Genomic DNA, 20,710 nt, shown 5'->3' with positions numbered 1-20,710 from the left:
GATTGCGGTGATGTGCTGTGAAAGAAAAAGAAGAAAAAGTATAGCAATACAATTTAATAACACATTCATTTTCATTATTTTAATGTGCCTCATTTCCTTATTACCACACTCTATATTAATATCTGACATTTCTTCTGAAATCAATGATATTTAGTTAGTTTTCTACAGTAACATCCTCTTTTCTTTTGCGAGGGCTTTGGAACCTTTCTGTAAGAATTTGATGGCATTCAGCCATGGGAACGTTACTGATGTCAGGTACCAATATTGAATGATAAATTCTGGACCCCATACCTTACTACATCACAAAACCAAAGAGCCACTCTTCCACAGCCCAAAGCTGGGTGGCTTTATACGCCTCTGTCACGGGGGTGTGGTCTCAGCAATGAAGAAGATTACCGTGGAGATGATGAGCTACTCCACAGATGGAGACGGTAAATCAGTCCCAATTCAATCAGCCACACTCTGTTTCTATCTAGCTCTGATTGCTCATGGGAGTCGCTTTTAAAACACAAGTCACACATTTAACTGAGTCTAACTGAGAATACACTCAGACACCCCTTATTATGACTTTAAGTTGCATGTATTATGGACAGACGTTTTTATAATCTCCATGGAAAAGCATGAGTGAGAGGCTGATCTGGAGCAGCTGCACATGAGCGTAAGGTCACTATGTGGATCAGCTGAACTGACCTCTGAGAGGAATTGGACGGCATTTGTGATCGCAAAACCATTAACGATCCTTTATCTAGCTCTGATTGCTCTTGGGAACCACAGTTAAAAACACTTAAACATTTTGCTGAATCTGAACCCAGCAGCGCCTGCGAAACCTCATCCAAACAGACATAACTCACTCAGATGTGTAAAGCCAAAGGTGAATACTGATGTTTTGTTTCACAACTTTAGGAGAAGAAGAAGTGCGGAACGGCGAGGCAGAGATGCTCCGAATCTGTCTGCTGTCATTAACAGTGGAGATATATGTGTCTGAAGGGAGACAGACCCGTGTTGGGCTTTATTTATTAATCGTGTGGCTTATTTAACATTTAATTAAGGCCCTTATCATCTGGCTGTGATTTGTACCTTTGTGGCTGTGGCTGCTGGAGGAATGAGTCACTGAAGGCTTAAGGCCATTCTGGACAGCATTTTATGTTTTGCTCAGTCAAAGGATACAAGCTGTATGTTTCTGCTGCATACACATGTTGTGCAAGAACCTTCAATGCCAAGCATCAAACAGAAGAGTATAAAGCACTGCAGCATCTTAATATTCTTTGTAGTTTTTATGTCTAAACTAAATTAAATCAAAAGAAATGTCCCATAAAGTGTAGAAACTCTATTCTACTTCAGGAAAGTGAGAAATTCATGTTCCTGAATGGAAAAGTGTGTGACATTTTGTGTGTGTGTGGGTGTGGGTGTGTGTGCAATACATTAGGCCCAACAAACAAAAATAAAGTGAAAACCAGAATCTAGTTTATTTTTTACTTAGAAAAACCAGTGATAAATAGTTTGTTGAGGGATATTCAAACTTTTCTTTTTACACAGATGTTACTGAATCTAACAAACCTGTAGCAGAAGTATGAAGAGTGCTGTAACGTATTCTCTTCTCTCTGCAGGTAACATATCTAGGGAATGCACTAAGGACGGCTGGGCAAAAACAGACCCTCCCTCTTTTGCCCAGAACTGTGGTTATAACGTCAATTTAACAGAAGAAGAAGAGCAGGTAAGACAATGAGTTGTTTTAATGTGGCTTTAATTCTTCTCAGTCTAGAGCTGGTTTTAACAATTGCACATACATTTATGACATTTGGCACTCAATCTTATCCAGAATTACTCACATTTCTTATCATGTTACTGGTCGATGACTCTAAAGGAAGGAGGTTTGATTATGGGATGTTATTGGTGTAGCTTGGTGTGGTTACCTGGCAAGGAAGTTGAAACCTATCCATCTGCATCTGCACGAACATTACATCATTAACAACTATACTAGTACAACTGTGGGTAGTTATTGGAGGTTAAATGGCTGCTGTGTGTTGCTGATGCAAGTACCTGAGCAATGGATTTCATAAAAGGAGAGGGTCTCCTATCAGTAAACTCTATAGACACCACACACCTGGCCCTAGTGTATTTTCAGTTTAAAATTTAGTTTAAAAATATTAATTTTGACAAAGCGCAGAGGTTGGTTTGATGGTGACGTCATGTTTCTTGTTTGTTCTTGAACGTTTTCACGTTCATATCGATACGAATTATATTGTATCGGCCAAAATTACGAAATATATCGTAATATAAATTTTGTCCGTGTCGTCCGGCCCTGTCTGCGGTTATCTGAGGTAACGCAACAATACTTAAGTCTATATAAGTCCACACTCACTGATGTTTGCTTGGAAGCCTGCTTGAGAATTGGTCCAATAAAATGAAACAAACAAATAATTCAGTCACTGTCACGAATGAATCCTCATAAACAAGTGTTTCAGATTAACTGCCACTTGTACAATTACTACCATTAAACTATATACTTAGACGACATGTGTAGAGGGTTGTGGACTGTAAATAAAGTGGATGTGTATTGTAGACATGTTGATATTGGGTTCTTAACTTCACTCTTTATGTGTGTGTGTGTGTGTGTGTGCATTTGCGGGGGTGTTGTTTGTTCTCAGATGGACTTCCTACATTCAGTGAGGATTGGCTACACCATTGGCCACACTGTGTCTCTGACCTCACTCATAATTGCCATCTTTATTTTGTGCTTTTTCAGGTAAGCCACAGTATCATGTTTTACAGAAACTGGATTTGATTATGCCATGGGGGTAGTAGCAGTTATGGCCGCATGGATGTTTTATTGTTCTCTGTGTAATTGCTGTGTTATCTGTCTCTTTTTTTATTGTTATGTCTTTCAGTAAGGGCACACTGTGCATCAGAGTTCTGTAAAGATGTTGTGGCTGTCCAGAAAAAAACATGTATCTCTATTTGTGTTGATTTTAAGTTTACTACATCATTTGTACACAGCAGCTTTATACACATTGTGTGAAAACTCCATGATGAATGCATCAGTGGAAATGCTTTAAAATGACTGGGAAAAATATTGTTTTTTCTGACTTCCATTGACAGTTTTCAAGATACATGTTTTCATTTGGACAACAATGATGTGCAAGTGGATATTTTTAGTGTTCATATCATAATGGCAGAATCTGGTTAAGCATTTTATTATTATTATTATTCATTCATTCATTATCTGTAACCGCTTATCCAGTTCAGGGTCACGTTGTGTCCAGAGCCTACCTGGAATCATTGGGCGTAAGGCGGGAATACACCCTGGAGGGGGCGCCAGTCCTTCACAGGGCAACACACACACACACACATTCACTCACACACTCACACCTACGGACACTTTTGAGTCAAGTTTTTGGACTGTGGGAGGAAACCGGAGCACCCAGAGGAAACCCACTCGGATACGGGGAGAACACACCACACTCCTCACAGACAGTAACCCGGAGGAAACCCACGCAGACACAGAGAGAACACACCACACTCCTCACAGACAGTCACCCGGAGGAAACCCACACAGACACAGGGAGAACACACCAACTCCTCACAGACAGTCACCCTTAGAAAACCCACGCAGATACAGAGAGAACACACCACACTCCTCACAGACAGTCACCCGGAGAAAACCCACACAGACACAGGGAGAACACACTACACTCCTCACAGACAGTCACCCGGAGGAAACCCACGCAGACACAGAGAGAACACACCACACTCCTCACAGACAGTCACCCGGAGGAAACCCACGCAGACACAGAGAGAACACACCATACTCCTCACAGTCTCCCGGAGGAAACCCACGCAGACACAGAGAGAACACACCACACTTCTCACAGACAGTCACCCGGAGTGGGAATCGCACCCACAACCTCCAGGCCCCTGGAGCTGTGTGACTGCAACACTACCTGCTGCACCAACGTTCCGCCCTATTATTATTAGTTTTTTGTTACATTTTATTTAATAAACCAATATTAAATTAATATTTTACATTAAAATTCAAAAACAAAATTAATTATATTTGACATGAAAATATGAACAATGATCCACTCACATCAGAACAACACACACTAACACACCACTTCACGTCAGTGTCACTGCAGTACTGGGAAATGTGTTATGTTAATAATGTTATGGCTGATCGCCTTATATCAACATTAACAACACAGTGAAAAATGCCCTCAACACAAACACTGGAGAGGTTAAAGGAATGGTACGGACATGCAGAAGCTCGTGTTTAACCCACTCCATCTTATGTGACTTCCTTTTGTGGCTTTTAATACATCATTCACTCAAATCAACAGGAAAACACCCCCCAAGCATTCTCTATTGGTTGAAGTACAAACAAAATGTGCTAGCCACACTCTGCCTATACGCACTCTTAATATCCCACTGCATATGTTTATCATAACCACAGAACATTCTCATTATTACAAATGTTTGTAGACACTAGGAAGAGCTACTGATAATCACTACTCACCTTCCGCTGCTAATTAGTGTACGGAGTTTACACTAGTGTCACCTCCAACTATATTGGAAATTATTTATATTTGGTTTTTGCATATTATTGTACATCCATGCCTTTTAATCTGTGCCCAGGAAACTTCACTGTACAAGGAACTACATCCACATTCACCTGTTCCTGTCCTTCATCGTGAAGGCTGTGGCCATTATTATGAAGGACGTGTTGCTGGATGTGGAGGAGCATGCCTGCAATCAAGAATCCGTAAGTGCCTCCTCCTCCTCTTGCTAGCTTCATGAAAACTGGAAATTATTATTTTTTTCATATTTAATCGTCCTGAATTCTGTTTTCTGTTACATTGTGTTTTTCTGGACTGCGGAGACGTGGACATGCATTCTCTGGATCAACAGCGCTCCATCCAGGCCCTTTGGGATTAGCTGGAGTGGAGTTTGTTCATTCATTCATTCATTCATTCATTCATTATCCATCCATCCATTCATTATCTGTAACATTTATCCAGTTCAGGGTGGCGGTGGGTCCAGAGCCTACCTGGAATCACTGGGCGCAAGGAGGGAATACACCCTGGAGGGGGCGCCAGTCCTTCACAGGGCAACACAGACACACACACACGTTCACTCACACACTCACACCTACGGACACTTTTGAATCGTGGAGTTTGTTATCCAGATTTAATCATCCACTCCTCACCTCATTAATATTCTAGTGGCTGAATGCCATCAAGTACTTACAGAGCTGTTCAAGAAAATTACTAGTGTAAAGACTTCCCTGAAGAGGCTGCTGTAGAGTGGAGACAACCTGACAATTAATACACTTTGATTATTGAGGAAATGAATGTGCAGGTGTATAGATATTTTTGGACATACTCTGTGTGTGATTAGCACACATCCTCTGGGCAAGCACTGCTTCGTATTAGAGGCAAACATTGAACATTTAATAATAATAATAATGTAACGATGTGCGATTATTTGTCATTGTACAAGGTACAACAAAATTTAACCCATTTAACCCATCTTTAGCAGTGAACACACGCACACACTCTAGTGCACTAGGGGCTGTGAACACACACCCAGAGCGAAGGGCAGCCATCCCCAGGGTTTGAGCTTTATTTATTTGTTTGTTTGGAGCTCTCACTGTCAGAAGCTGGACTGCTCTCATCTCTGCTCTGAAATCTAATTGACATTGCTGTGTATTAACCTTACCCTGTGTCAGTAGATCCACAAACTGCACACTTGCTTGTTTTATCTACAAGATTTGCAGTCACAGTGTGCACTCCATCTTCTGTTTTGCGTCATATCTGATTTACTGACAGATCCTCAGATATAAATGGAGTGTATAGTGATGTGGTAGAGTTATATGGAGAGCCTGTCTATGTGTTTGAGTTGCTGAATACATGCCAAGTGGTTGTAAATCTTTGTCTGGTTCGTCTGACACGTTATTCCCTTTTTTTTCCTGGAAACCTCATCTTTGCTATTATTAGCTGGCTACAGCTTCTAGTTGTGGCCTTGATTCAGTAAGCTAAGTGCATCTTGTTCTGGATTTAGGTGTAGTGAATGCAATAAGATATTAGTATAGGAGTGTAACATGTAGTAGTAATTCCAAAGCATATTAAATATATAGTGCATTCTTTTAAATACTTATGTGCCCATGAACACCTCCAGAAACAGCATAGCCCTGTTAATATCCCCCTGCTGGAAACCCTCATAGTGACTTTAAAAGTAATTTTAATTCCACCAACAATATGATATTAGGCTGTTCATTTTGATTCATGAGATTAGTGTCGGGCGGCACGGTGGTGCAGCAGGTAGGTGTCGCAGTCACACAGCTCCAGGGATCTGGAGGTTGTGGGTTTGATTCCCGGTCCAGGTGACTGTGTGTGAGGAGTGTGGTGTGTTCTCCCTGTGTCTGTGTGGATTTCCTCCAGGTTACTGTCTGTGAGGAGTGTGGTGTGTTCTCTCTGTGTCTGTGTGGGTTTCCTCCGGGTGACTGTCTGTGAGGAGTGTGGTGTGTTCTCCCTGTGTCTGCATGGGTTTCCTCCGAGTGACTGTCTGTGAGGAGTGTGGTGTGTTCTCTCTGTGTCTGCGTGGGTTTCCTCCGAGTGACTGTCTGTGAGGAGTGTGGTGTGTTCTCTCTGTGTCTGCGTGGGTTTCCTCCGAGTGACTGTCTGTGAGGAGTGTGGTGTGTTCTCCCTGTGTCTGCGTGGGTTTCCTCCCAGTGACTGTCTGTGAGGAGTGTGGTGTGTTCTCTCTGTGTCTGCGTGGGTTTCCTCCGAGTGACTGTCTGTGAGGAGTGTGGTGTGTTCTCCCTGTGTCTGCATGGGTTTCCTCCGGGTGACTGTCTGTGAGGAGTGTGGTGTGTTCTCTCTGTGTCTGCGTGGGTTTCCTCTGGGTGACTGTCTGTGAGGAGTGTGGTGTGTTCTCCCTGTGTCTGCGTGGGTTTCCTCCCAGTGACTGTCTGTGAGGAGTGTGGTGTGTTCTCTCTGTGTCTGCGTGGGTTTCCTCCGAGTGACTGTCTGTGAGGAGTGTGGTGTGTTCTCCCTGTGTCTGCATGGGTTTCCTCCGGGTGACTGTCTGTGAGGAGTGTGGTGTGTTCTCTCTGTGTCTGTGTGGGTTTCCTCCGGGTGACTGTCTGTGAGGAGTGTGGTGTGTTCTCTCTGTGTCTGCGTAGGTTTCCTCCGGGTGCTCCAGTTTCCTTCCACAGTCCAAAAACACACGTTGGTAGGTGGATTGATGACTCAAAAGTGTCCGTAGGTGTGAGTGTGTGAGTGAATGTGTGAGTGTGTGTGTTGCCCTGTGAAGGACTGGCGTCCCCTCCAGGGTGTATTCCCGCCTTGCGCCCAATGATTCCAGGTAGGCTCTGGACCCACCATGACCCTGAACTGGATAAGGGTTACAGATAATGGATGGATGGATGGAGATTAGTGTCTTAGAGATGTCCCAGTTTGCCAATGACCGTCATCGTTGAGAACAATGCAAGAGTTTATACCACAATAACTGACACTTGGCATTGGCCATGGCACCTGCAGGTTAATGTGAAAAAGATCCCTAACATTTTTGGACATAAAATGTATTTTTCCACCTGTTACTCCACTAACCCCAGATCACCTGTGAGTGCACTGTCTGAGGTCATCACTGATGACTGTTTGGCTCAAGTGTTCTTTCTCGTTCTCGGAAACAAACAGTATTAAATCACCTGCTGGGACACTGTTGTTTTAATGCTTTACTGCTGGCTTTTGCTATTTGAGAGCTGCTTAATCAAATGATCCTTGATCCTGGGGCCATGGCTAAGCAAAACCATTTTTATCACATCCTCCAGAACCTTTGAAGAGGTTGCTAATGGTTTTCTTTGCTGAGGTGTAGAGCAAACATGGCACAAATTTGCCTGTTTGCCCTTTGCTAGAAAGCAGTACCCGGTTTGGTTAGTGATACTTATTTAATGTTGGTTTAAGGACACTGAGGTGTGGTTGTAGTAACGTGTCATCCTTCAGTGTGGATGTTGAGCGGCTTGTGCCGAGCCCTGTATATTTGCAAGAAGAAGGAAATAGCTAATGTTATGGCTTCCATGATACACAGCTTCCCTTTCTCTTGTTTATTTAGTGGGTTTTGATGTGTATAAGGCTATTTTGGTGTAATGTGTTGTATATATGCACTGCTCAATGTGTTTGTGGCTGCTCAATGTTGTTTTATGCTTCCCGTGACTCTTGTCTCTAGTATGACTTAAAAAGACTCATGCCGCTTTTCCACTACGTGGTCCCTGCTCTACTCGACCCAACTGATATATATATATATATATATATATATATATATATATATATATATATATATATATATATATATATATATATATATATATTTTGCTTTTCCATTAGGCACATTTGGTACCTGGTTCCACTGCTCACTCCTGGTTCCAAGTGAGCTGAGCAGGAACTAAATGTGCCGTGTAAAGGCAGCAGAGTGCTGATTGGCCAGAGAGGTTCAGCACAAACTAGCTGTCACATTTGTTTTGATCTGACTCAAAACTGCTGCTTGTAAAATGACCCAGTGGTCTTTTGAAGAGGTTCAAATGTTACTTGGATTTGTGGCAGATGAAAGACTCCAGTGAGAGCTGGATGGTGCAACAAGGAAGGAACATTTCTGCTGATCCGTCTGAACAGAGCTAGCCTTTGGTCAGTGACCACCACGTGCTTGGAAGTGTGGTTACACAGTGTCTGATTTAACATCTTTCTTGGGAGATGTACAGTGCTTTCACTCGTATTAAAGCTTATTCAAGTTTAAAGCTACTTCCTACTCCTTTCCATTTAAACCATTCATATGTAGTTATGTTAGAGCTAGCATTGCTCTTTAAAAGCTGCTTAATCAATTGATCATTGGTCTCTGCGGCCGTGGCTTGGCAAGACTGTGTTCATCAAGTCTTCCAGAAGCTTTGGAGAGCTAGCTAATGGTTCCCTTCGCTAAAGGTTGGAGCAAACAAAGCATAAACTTGCTAGTGTTTGCCCTGCTGTCCGTTCATCAACAAAAGCAACTCTCTTCTGCCACAAATGGGATAATGCTTTGAAGGACCTCTAAGTTGTTTTAGTTGTTACTCCGCCGTATAAACACACATTCTGTGGCTGTGGTGTCATCTGGACACAGCTGCTGGTTAGAAGAACACATCACATCCGTCACTGTGAGCAAACACTCCAGCTACTGGTCAACACGGCAGGACTGATTAAAGATATCTACACAAAGTTCCTTATAAAACAAGGGCCTTGTAGAGGTCATTGTGATATGCAAATCTGATTATCACCAAGTCAGAGTGTTTTGAAATAACCGCTATTGCTCAAATGCAAATGAAGAAAAAAATATATATATGTGGAAATAAAGTAATTAAGGGGAAGTACATTTGTAACATGTAAAAAATGTTTTAATTATATTTTAATGAATATTTAAATATTATTTTATCTCATAAATTGAAAAAAACTATTTTTGAAATGCACAACATTGTGTTGTATGTTTTGGATGTGTGACAGCCCTTTTGTGACTGTTTCCATGGTCAGACCGTGTTGTTTATTTATTTATTTTTTATTTTCATTGACGTATTAGTGGATTGTTTGGGGCTCATTTGCATATCTGTTATTAGAGTTATGCCACAATGAATCAACAACCTATTGTGCTGGATTAAAGATTGTATTTTGGCCAACGAGAAAGTAAATGTTGAGTAAAGCCAAGCCAAGGTTGATTGCTGTAACAGGACTTTCATTTCCTCTTCTATGAATCTTCACTAGAATTGTGTAAGGTTCTTTCCTTCTTCCAGTGCTGGATATACAGTGATCGAGTGAAGCAGTACGTTCTAAAGACTTTCCCTCTGTAAACACGCAGGAAACAGGCGAACAGTCTCGGTTGTGGCTGTGTACACATGTCAGGCCGGCCAGTAAACACTGCTGACCCCTAGACTTTATTTGTGTTTATTCCAGGTGGGCTGTAAGGCGGTGGTGGTGTTCTTTCAGTACGGAGTCATGGCCAGTTTCTTCTGGCTCCTGGTGGAAGGCCTATACCTCCATGCTCTTCTTGCGGTCTCCTTCTTTTCCCACAGGAAGTACTTCTGGTGCTTCCTTCTGATTGGCTGGGGTAAGTGACAGCTCATGGCGCAATAAAATGTCTCATTTATGCTTGATGTGGTGTCAACATCAACAATGTTTTTAAAATGGTGGCATGTTCAAGGCATTTGGGGGAGTTCTGGCTGCTTCAGAGACTTTTGAACTTCAGGAAATGTGCACTTAATCATTTAAATAACCAACTATATTGATTGAATAATGTTTTCCTGAGGCCCTGTCCTATTACTGAGGACTACAAATCAACCATCAACAAAGCTTAGCAAAAAGATCAGTGGAACTGGAGCAGTAACAGGAAAAAACAGGCCATATTTCTCATCAATATTATGTCATAAATGTGATGATAGATTGTTTATTCAGTATCTAGGACAAGACTTAATTGAAGGCCAGCAATTATAAGGCTGTGACCTACATTTGCTTTTTGTGATAGCTAATGTAAACCCAAATAAAATTTTATAAAGGCTTATTTCAACAGGCGTCGAAACTCCAAATGGATGTCAAAGTTGTTTTTACCTCAGCCAGAGTGACACCTGTCTAACAGGTTTATATCTGCCGTAAAATGTAACTTTTTATGAGTTTTTATGGACATTGATAAAAAATGTATTATGTGTCTGAAGTACACAAGGAACTACAAGTGTTTTATTTTTAACTTTACAAAAGGACACTGGCCAAAACTGTAAATTTTACATCCACTACATCTTCATCACCATCTTCTAGTGAGAATTTCAATTTTAAAGACTACATAAACACACTTTCTGATGCATCATGAAGACAGGAACTTGAGTTGGTTTGGTGATTTGGGATTGGTTGATATTCCAGGGATTTCCACTCTTTCTGTTATGTTAAATTAATACAACAATAAAACTATGAAATTTAAATAAAATGATGAATAATGTCAGACTGATTACACACTATCCACCCATCCATCCATCCATTATCTGTAACCCTTATCCAGTTCAGGGTCGCGGTGGGTCCAGAGCCTACCTGGAATCACTGGGCCAGTCCTTCACAGGACAACACACAAACTCACACATTCACTCACACACTCACACCTTATGAACACTATTGAGTCGCCAATCCACCGACCAACGTGTGTTTTTGGACTGTGGGAGGAAACCCGAGCACCCGGAGGAAACCCACGCAGACACAGGGAGAACACACCACACTCCTCACAGACAGTCACCCGGAGGAAACCCACACAGACACAGGGAGAACACACCACACTCCTCACAGACAGTCACCTGGAGGAAGCCCACGCAGACACAGGGAGAACACACCACACTCCTCACAGACAGTCACCTGGAGGAAGCCCATGCAGACACAGAGAGAACACACCACACTCCTCACAGACAGTCACCCGGAGGAAACCCACGCAGACACAGGGAGAACACACCACACTCCTCACAGACAGTCACCTGGAGGAAGCCCATGCAGACACAGGGAGAACACACCACACTCCTCACAGACAGTCACCTGGAGGAAGCCCATGCAGACACAGGGAGAACACACCACACTCCTCACAGACAGTCACCCGGAGGAAACCCACGCAGACACAGGGAGAACACACCACACTCCTCACAGACAGTCACCCGGAGGAAACCCACGCAGACACAGAGGGAACACACCACACTCCTCACAGACAGTCACCCGGAGGAAACCCACACAGACACAGGGAGAACACACCACACTCCTCACAGACAGTCACCCGGAGGAAACCCACACAGACACAGGGAGAACACACCACACTCCTCACAGACAGTCACCCAGAGGAAACCCACGCAGACACAGGGAGAACACACAAAACTCCTCACAGACAGTCACCGCGGGAATCAAACCCACAACCTCCAGGTCCCTGGAGCCGCGTGACTGCGACACTACCTGCTGCACCACCATGCCGCCATTGATCCCACACTAATTAACAGAAAACCTGTTAGCAGTTCTAGAGTCATGACACAGCTCAGAGATGGTTTATTTTTCTGTCCATTATCCGCAGCCATAACACTTGCTTGTGTGTGTTTGTCTACAATGATAACAGGAGTCCCTGCAATCTTCATCACCACATGGGCCATCACAAAAGCTTACTTACACGACGTTGGGTAAGTCACGGCTGTGTTTGTGAAGTTTGTTCCTCAGTCACGTTTACTTATAAACAAAGCTTGTTTACATCTGCTTTATTGTATGCAAACATTTATTCTAGAAAGCATATCCCAGGGGAATGTATCCATTTTGCCCTGTTTTGATACGCTCCGAGGGCTTTTCATTAGTTAAGTATAAACAAAACAAAGTCACGTTTTGTCAAATCACCACCTAATGCTTTTTTGCATGTTTATGAATTAGAGGACTCTGATATCACAGGGTCTCCACTTGTGGTTGTGACATCCAGTGACAAACCAGTTTCCTATTGATTATTTTCTGTCACCATGAAAACCCCATGAGGCCGACCGACACGACTGACCAGATCTGCTGTTACCACAGATCTCAAGGCTTTTCTTACAGGGGAAATAAATGAGGTGTCACCACAGAGGTCAGGATATAGTCTATTTATAGAACACAGTATAGATCCATTGGATGGACTTCAGAAATGTCTGGTTTTATAGATGCACCTAAAACTGAACTGAACTTTTTCATACTATTTCAAAGGTTTCTAGGCTGAAAGCGAATGTCTGGACATTATCTTTTAAACATTTGGCATTTAACATCTTTCTAATACACTTCGATAATACATAATTAAATTTAAATTAAGTTTAAACACTTCAGGCTCTACAACTATAGTATATCATTGATGAATTTGGGCATAAAACTTCTGAAGAAATGATGTAGAAGTCAATTTTACTGAACAGAAACCTTGCATCTTCTTAAAACTCTTAAAAATTTCAGTGTTCCAGTGTTTAACTCGACAATTTGGACAGTTTCTGTTGCTCTGTTTGTCGTGAAACGTTGACACACTTCAGTGCAAATCGCATCAAAGAACAGGTCAAAAAAATGCAGATGCAAGGAATTGTTCCAACAGTCATTTTATATAGACTTCTCTTGTGGTTTCCTTTTGGGGCTTGGTTGAAACACAAGGGTTAAAACTAACTGCAACTAAGTGACCTGAAGTTCCCTCTTCCATTTGGTACGTGATAAGTTTGAAACATTGCATATTCTTATAAATAACTGCAGAGATAATGAAGGCAGAATTTATAGCTCCGTGCAGAGAAATTGTATCAGATCCAGGTTTCAGTTTGTGACTCACATTGACAGAGTCTTTAGTGATTAAACGTTTAGAGCTAGAGTGGTCTCACCAATCACACACAGAGTCATCAAGGTGTACCGCAGTATTAAACTAGATTAAACCGCCTTTCTCTGGCTCCGTATTATTTTTGAACATATACCTTTAATCAACACATTGCTGTGTGTTCTTTTTTCTTTGTGCAGTTGCTGGGAAATGATAGAGGATGATCTCTGGTGGATCATAAAGACTCCCATTCTGATTATAAACCTGGTGAGTTTGACTGTGTCCTGTTTGAATCCTCTTTTACTATGAAATGCAAGCCCTGTGGTTTTTAACCAATCCTGGATTTCCTTTGTCTTTCCAGATGAACTTCATTCTCTTCATCTGCATCATTCGGATTCTCCGGCAGAAAATCAACTGCAGAGATATTGGCAGAAATGAATCAAACCAGTACTCGTGAGTTTTTATCAACCACGTGTTGTTCCATGAACGTTACTTTTTGTTTATGGTCTAGACTGAAGACCTCTTGTAGTCATAGATCCTTAGTCTAGTCCTAGTCCTTGAGCCTAACCCTCAATTGCACAACGTTATGAGTGGAGACTCTCTGTGGATAGGAAATTGTAAGCTCAATTACTCATGTACTCCTTTTCTTTTTGCTTTTTAGGAGACTGGCAAAATCCACTCTCCTGCTGATTCCTCTGTTTGGAATAAACTACATCATCTTCGTCTTCATGCCTACTCACGTTCAGTCTTATGTGCGGCTGGTGTTTGACCTAATTTTGGGATCTTTTCAGGTATGAATCAGTAAAACTCAACTCTCTCACAAACACACAAACTCTCTTCTTATTCCTCTCTGATCATTGTTTATCCGCTTTGGATTTTCTAAAGGCCAGGAGAGTAGAGAAAATGTCTGCCGCAGTGATGAATGCGTCTGCCCTTAACCCCCACCAACCACCCCCACCCCTACCACCACCACCACCACCACGCCTACCATCACAACCCCCCCCCCCGCCCCCCCGCCCCCCCCCACACACACACACACATCTGTACGTGTTTGTTTTTGAGCCAGAAAAGGTTATACAAGGATAGAAGCATAGCCTCATATCCCCAAACAATCCTTTTTGGCCTCTAGGATCCAATAAAATATATATATATATATATATATATAGAGAGAGAGAGAGAGAGAGAGAGTGAAATATGACAGTGTCATAAGGTATAAATATAGTTGTATGAAACCTCTTAGGCTGGTAAAAGTCAGTGAAAATCCCCTAAGGCATTGTAACTTAAAGGTCAGTGTGCTTTGATTGGGAGAATTATTCCAGCTGTTTGAAACTGGATCCTAGAATCGATTGATGTGATGATATCTTTATGGTGTAATATTTAAAAAGAAACATATTTCATACACCACATATTGTAAATAATGTTAGAACGTAAAGAACACTGCATGATCCATCTCTGGGTGAACATAATAAGCCCAGTTTATCTGGTCTGAATGTTGCACAGTGTGTATAAAATTCAGGAACAATCATTGGTTGGTTTTAAATATGCCGTTATTAGCGCTTTGTATCCATGTGTTTTATTAATGGGTATTGGGAAATGAGTCATGTATTTTAGCCATGTTGCCACAACTACTGGGTTCTAGGGAGTTTCCATACCTTTGTATTTGCAACAGTTTTATTACAGTTATTCAGAAAATAACCTAACTTTACAGGGGTTGGACAATGAAAGTGAAACACCTGGTTTTAGACCACAGTAATTTATTAGTGTGGTGTAGGGCCTCCTTTTGCGGCCGATACAGCGTCAGTTGGTCTTGGGAATGACATACACAAGTCCTGCACAGTGGTCAGAGGGATTTGAAGCCATTCTTCTTGCAGGATAGTGGCCAGGTCTCTACGTGATGCTGGTGGAGGAAAACGTTTCCTGACTCGCTCCTCCAAAACACCCCAAAGTGTCTCAATAATATTTAGATCTGGTGACTGTGCAGGCCATGGGAGATGTTCAACTTCACTTTCATGTTCATCAAACCAGTCTTTCACCAGTCTCGCTGTGTGTATTGGTGCGTTGTCGTCCTGATACACGGCACCGCCTTCAGGACACAGTGTTTGAACCATTGGATGCACATGGTCTTACTGGTGCAGTGTGGAGTTAATGAAGATTGTCCACCAGGCTGCTCCAGTTTAGCCCTGACACCTCCCACACTACAATGACAGGTGTTTCACTTTCATTGTGTAATGGCCCTAGTGGCCAGGGTGGTGTTTTACTCACCAACACCAGCATACAGATATAAATGATATATATATTGCCCAGTAGTATATAACAATACATTTTTACACTCCTAATGGACTTCGCTGTGGTCATTCCACGGAGAAAAAGGTTATTCAGTAGCAGCTGCAAATGTGTCTCCCACTTCTCTTTTGTCCATTAGACTGAAAGGTTTCCTGCCTTCAGGTCGAGAGGTCATGCCGGTGTTGCACATGTCTGGATGTCTGATCCGGGTTTATAATCAATGCTGTCTGCTGTTTATTTCTGCAGGGCTTCTGTGTTGCCGTCCTATACTGCTTCCTAAATGGAGAGGTAATACACACAGCATTCTGGAGTTTACCCTACTGTTGTTGTGTTAGCCAGTTATTTAAAATAGGATGAAGTCATCTTTACTACCACACTACCAAACAGTATATATTTATATTAGACTCTCCCCTGAGATTACATTGATTGGCTGTCTCTGAACAGATCTGATGGTTTAAGCTGGAGTAACCCTTGAACATTTTAGCTTATTTTGCACTCAGCTTTACAGCACCTGGAATTCCCATTAGGCTGCTATCGTGTGGATGTTTTGATGCTGTTTTGTTTGAAAACCCCAAGTTCAGCACATTTTGTGTAATCAATCTATCATTTAGGAAACTGTTTTAAACAGACAATACATGAAAGTGAATGAAATAACTCCTGAGAGAGTGATTGTTCATTCTCTACCTTCATCTTTATTGTTCTCTTCCCTATCCTGTTTATCTATGGCATATGCCTCGCTCTCTCTCTCTCGCTCTTCTTCCTTCCCCTTCTCCCCCCCATTTTCTGCCTTTCCCCTTTGTATTCTTTTATGTTTCTTGCTTTCATTGTCTCATACATTTCTCATATCACATCACCCCCCCCCTCCCCCCACTCTCTCTTACATCCAGGTGCAGTCTGAAATTAAGCGTAAATGGCGGCGGTGGCACATGCAGAGGTTTCTTGGCTCTGATACGAAGTATCAGCAGCCGTGTCTGGCCAGTAACGGGAACCATTCCAGCACTCAGATCAGCATGCTGATCAAGAGTAGCCCCAGCACGCACTGGCCATCCACCTCCCATGAACACTTCTCCTCCATCTGAGCCCGGCCAGAGCAGAGAACCGAAGCAAGAAGTCCACCCCAGGACACGTTTCTTAAACTGGGACTCAGGTCCTGTCCCCATCGCCATGGAAACAGCCTGGCTCTCGTCACCACTGACAAACATTGTCTCGTGACTACGTTTAGATGATCAGTGCTAGATATAGGCATGTTTTTACAGTGCATTTGTGATGTGAATGTTCACCTTCCTCATCGTTCTCATGTACTGGTCGGCAGAAGAGACCGGGGGAGATAGAGATGGGGCACGCTAGCTCAGAGAACGCTAACTGCCCAGTTCTGTTAAGTTAGCCAGCACGGTCATCTGTAAGCTGATGTTAGTAATTGGCATTTAGCGCTCTTCTCCAAATGTGTAGGGTTGTGCAGTGATGTAGCTTCAGCTGGGTTGGGTACCAGTGTATATAGTTCCCTGTGACATTAGCTTCCCTACAAGCACAGGAAGTATTTATCCAGCAAATTAAGTGTTGGTTCAGAGAAACAATCCCATTATCAGCCGTCTTCTTTTTCTGAATATTTTAATCAGTCAATGGATTTTGTGGTCACCGCCTGTGTCTGGAATACAAGGATGAGGTCAAATGATCCCATGCATTACAACATTTAATATTTATTTTATGAATCTTCCGCTGGGGATTGCTCCAGAGAATCCAGACGGATTCTGAATCATCCCAAACCCTTCACCCACACACACACACACACAGAATTTCCCTCTCTCTTATACCGTGATTCTTCAAGTTGGTGGGTGTGTAGGTTGACATTTCCTGATGTCATCCTGCTCCTTTTCAGGTTCATTATGCTGCTCTGGTTGGCATAATGCTCCCATCTACAAACCCTTAATGAACTATTATGACACTGACCTTAGTGGGGTATGTGTGGTCTAGCCTCTGTGTGTGTCTCATTATTACAAGTAGACAATTCAATGTGACCAACGTGAGCGAACTGTCCTCTAGGGGCTAACTCTGAGATCTGATCAGCTTCTGTTATGGATTGTCTGTAGCTTTTATTAACTTTGCAAACTTTTCAATACACCCAGTGCTTTATATTTTTTAAACATTAGGGAGTCATTTCAACCAACACCACTGCGCACAATACAGCAATGACATGCGAAGCGCAAGGACAGCACATACCAGAAAAAACAGCCTGGACAGGGCACCACACAGTCACCTGGTCAGTCACATTCTAACATCTATGGGAAATGTTGCCATAGCCAGTTGACCTACAGCTACATGTTTATTTTTAGTTTTTTATTTATTATTGCATACAGAGGAAACCCTTACAGACACAGGGAAAACACACAAAACCTCTCACACACAGTGACCTAAGTTGGCGCATTAAATACAGGATCCTAAGAAATGTGTGGCAGACACAATAGCTATTGTGTCATGCCAATATTACAGAATATTTATTTTATCCTAAAAAGAGTATCACAGGAGCATCCTCAAACACAGAAATTACTCTTAGAAGAAGAGGACAGAATACAAAAAGAGCCTAGGTTTGATATCTTTTTTTTTTGTCTCCACTGTGATTACCGGTGGTTGTATGATGTTCTTTGCACTCACAGCTTATTGCTCTTTAGTTATTTACACATTTTTCTTTATTTTTTTATATCAGTAACTGTATATAACTAGGCTGCATTTTAAAGGTTGTTTCAATTCTGTTTACACTTCCACTGTCCATGTATGGTTGGTTTTGGCTGGTTGATAATGGGCATAAAAACTGAATTATCAACCTCATTTGATTACTTCTGTAATAGGAATTTGTGAACAATCTTAACTTGCCTTTTTTCAGATATTGGCCTGTTTCTGTAATATAGTCCCTAGTCTTTGTTTCATGTTTGTTCCCACTTGTGCTGTCCTTCCTTTTTTCAGTTTACTCATAAACGTGGACAGCAGTCTCTTTCGCTGAAGGTCATAAGGTTTTTGTCACGTGAATGCCAGAGTATATATCATTCTGCACATTTTCTTGCCATGTGATTTATAGTCAGTCATTTTTACAGTTCCCTGTAAATGTTTACATTGTTTATTGTAATCTGTGTCCAGTCCTGTGCTGCTTTTCTATTGTGTTACATTAGTTTGAACAGTACAAAATGTGCGAAGTACAATATTCGTCAGAAATATTTGTAGACACCCCTTATAAAAAGGGAATTCAGCTGGTTAATGGTGCCCCCATTGTAGGGCACTTGCAGCTTCATTAATCTCCATAGAGGACCCTGTTAAGAAATGGGATGCTCCAAGGCTCAAGCTCAAAAACTCCTATTCCAAGAGTGGGCTAGAGGTGCATAAACCCCTACTCTCTTCAGTAGCATGAGTTGGAAGAGGCAGACACTGTTACCGCAGCAACAAGGAAACCAACTCCATTCATATGGTTGATTTCAAGAGAACTGTATATAGTGTACATTCTTTGGAACTGTTGGTCTGTAAACGATCAAAGGAACACATGCTGTAGCACTTACATTGGGACATATCTCCTGTACGTTTACATTCACACTCCTACAACAGGTTTAGATATTTATGCTGATGTAAATGTTGTGTTATATAAAGAGTATCGATGTAATGGTCAATTAAAGTGATTTGCAGATGTTGCACATTATTAAGAGGTTTCATTTTATTGTACATCACACAAGTGCATGAATCTATAGGGTATATATTAGTATCAATGTGTATATAACATTAATAAACAACAATAATTGATGTATTTTATGTTGGATCAGTTCTGTTGAATGAAATCATTTACATAAGCTTCATAATGTGACATTGAGGAAGCAGTAGTACAATAGTTATGTGCTTTATAAATATATGATTCAACAATAATGCAAGTCCAAAAATATGAACCATCCAAGTAAACCATCCCAGTAAACAAGGAACGTCCCTGGACGTTCAAAATAGGTTTAAAAGTAGTCTGTCCGTCAAGGACATATTTTAAACGTCAATGGACGTCCAAAATCCATCTTAATAAGTTAGTTAAGTGGTGACCAATCGATAACGTCAGTGGACGTCCAAAACGCGTTTTATAAAAGTCGTTTATTTCGGGACCAATTAATAACGTCAATGGACGTCCAAAATACGTCTAATAGTCGTCTTTTCAATGTCTGTGTTTGGACGTCTTTTCAACTTTCATTTTCAACCTTAAGAGAACGTTGATTAGACGGCCGTCATTACGTTATTTCAACGTTGAATCAACGGCTAAATGTTTACTGGGATTGAATTAGCTTGGAATCAATGTGTAGATCATTTTGAAACAAATAAACTAAACTATAGCAACATTATATAAACAACAACAAAATAATAATAATAACTTGGCTGAAATTTGTGTTTGAATTGATATATTTTGAGTAAAACATTTGTAAATAAATTTCATTCTTCACCCAAGTCTTAAAGAGTAAGTATAACCAGAAAAGGAGGGTGAGAAAAGAGCAAACAGGACTAAGGTGGACAGATCGCCAGCGAGCCTATGAAAACGATACCATCTTTGTTTAGCCCTCCTCTGAAATACATCCCATCTGTTATTTATTTATCCTCTAAATCCCTTCATAAATGATTCCCGCAAGTCTCTCCCCATGCCTCAGTGACATTCTGCTGTCCATCTTTCAGAGCTCAACCCCATCAGACATGAGCCGGCCTGAGCATGCTTTGGCTTGATGGCCAGTCAGATAAGATATCTTCAACATCCCACTGTTTTAATAACCTAGGGAGTTATCTAGCAGGAGGCAGTGTTTGTGGAAGATATTCACAAACTAATCTGAATTCCTTAGCATCTGCCTCAGCTTTTGGAAGAAGGCATATGCAGCAATGTGCTAATGTCAGAGACCAATCTTTATATATTCAACGTACAGCCAAAAGGGTTTAAGTACTGAGTTATTCGTGGTTTAAAATGATAGAAGAGTTTGTCAGAGAATGAATTACACATAAGCTTCACTGTATTTAGTGTGTCCATTTTGTGGGGATATTTTTCCACACTTACAAAGGCCTATGAAAAATGGTGGCATTTTTCATAGTGCAAGCTAATCCCAAAACATTT

At 41.6% G+C, this 20,710-nt stretch overlaps 1 protein-coding gene across 1 annotated transcript in view; it reads left to right on the top strand.

Annotated features, from left to right (window-relative positions):
* LOC136678181 (vasoactive intestinal polypeptide receptor-like) overlaps nucleotides 1-19,283 on the top strand; it is a 35,973-nt gene extending 16,690 nt beyond the window's left edge. The window contains exons 4-13 of the mRNA XM_066656111.1: nucleotides 1,608-1,714; nucleotides 2,649-2,746; nucleotides 4,633-4,759; nucleotides 9,966-10,119; nucleotides 12,139-12,199; nucleotides 13,521-13,587; nucleotides 13,682-13,773; nucleotides 13,982-14,111; nucleotides 15,850-15,891; nucleotides 16,491-19,283. Of these exons, the coding sequence (XP_066512208.1) occupies nucleotides 1,608-1,714; nucleotides 2,649-2,746; nucleotides 4,633-4,759; nucleotides 9,966-10,119; nucleotides 12,139-12,199; nucleotides 13,521-13,587; nucleotides 13,682-13,773; nucleotides 13,982-14,111; nucleotides 15,850-15,891; nucleotides 16,491-16,682 (1,070 nt within the window). The 3' untranslated portion in view covers nucleotides 16,683-19,283. The remainder of the gene's footprint in view (nucleotides 1-1,607; nucleotides 1,715-2,648; nucleotides 2,747-4,632; nucleotides 4,760-9,965; nucleotides 10,120-12,138; nucleotides 12,200-13,520; nucleotides 13,588-13,681; nucleotides 13,774-13,981; nucleotides 14,112-15,849; nucleotides 15,892-16,490) is intronic.
* The last annotated feature ends 1,427 nt before the right edge of the window (nucleotides 19,284-20,710 follow it).

Source organism: Hoplias malabaricus, chromosome Y, assembly GCF_029633855.1.
Source record: "Hoplias malabaricus isolate fHopMal1 chromosome Y, fHopMal1.hap1, whole genome shotgun sequence".
Taxonomy (NCBI): domain Eukaryota; kingdom Metazoa; phylum Chordata; class Actinopteri; order Characiformes; family Erythrinidae; genus Hoplias; species Hoplias malabaricus.
This window is presented reverse-complemented; position numbering and strand designations above follow the sequence as displayed.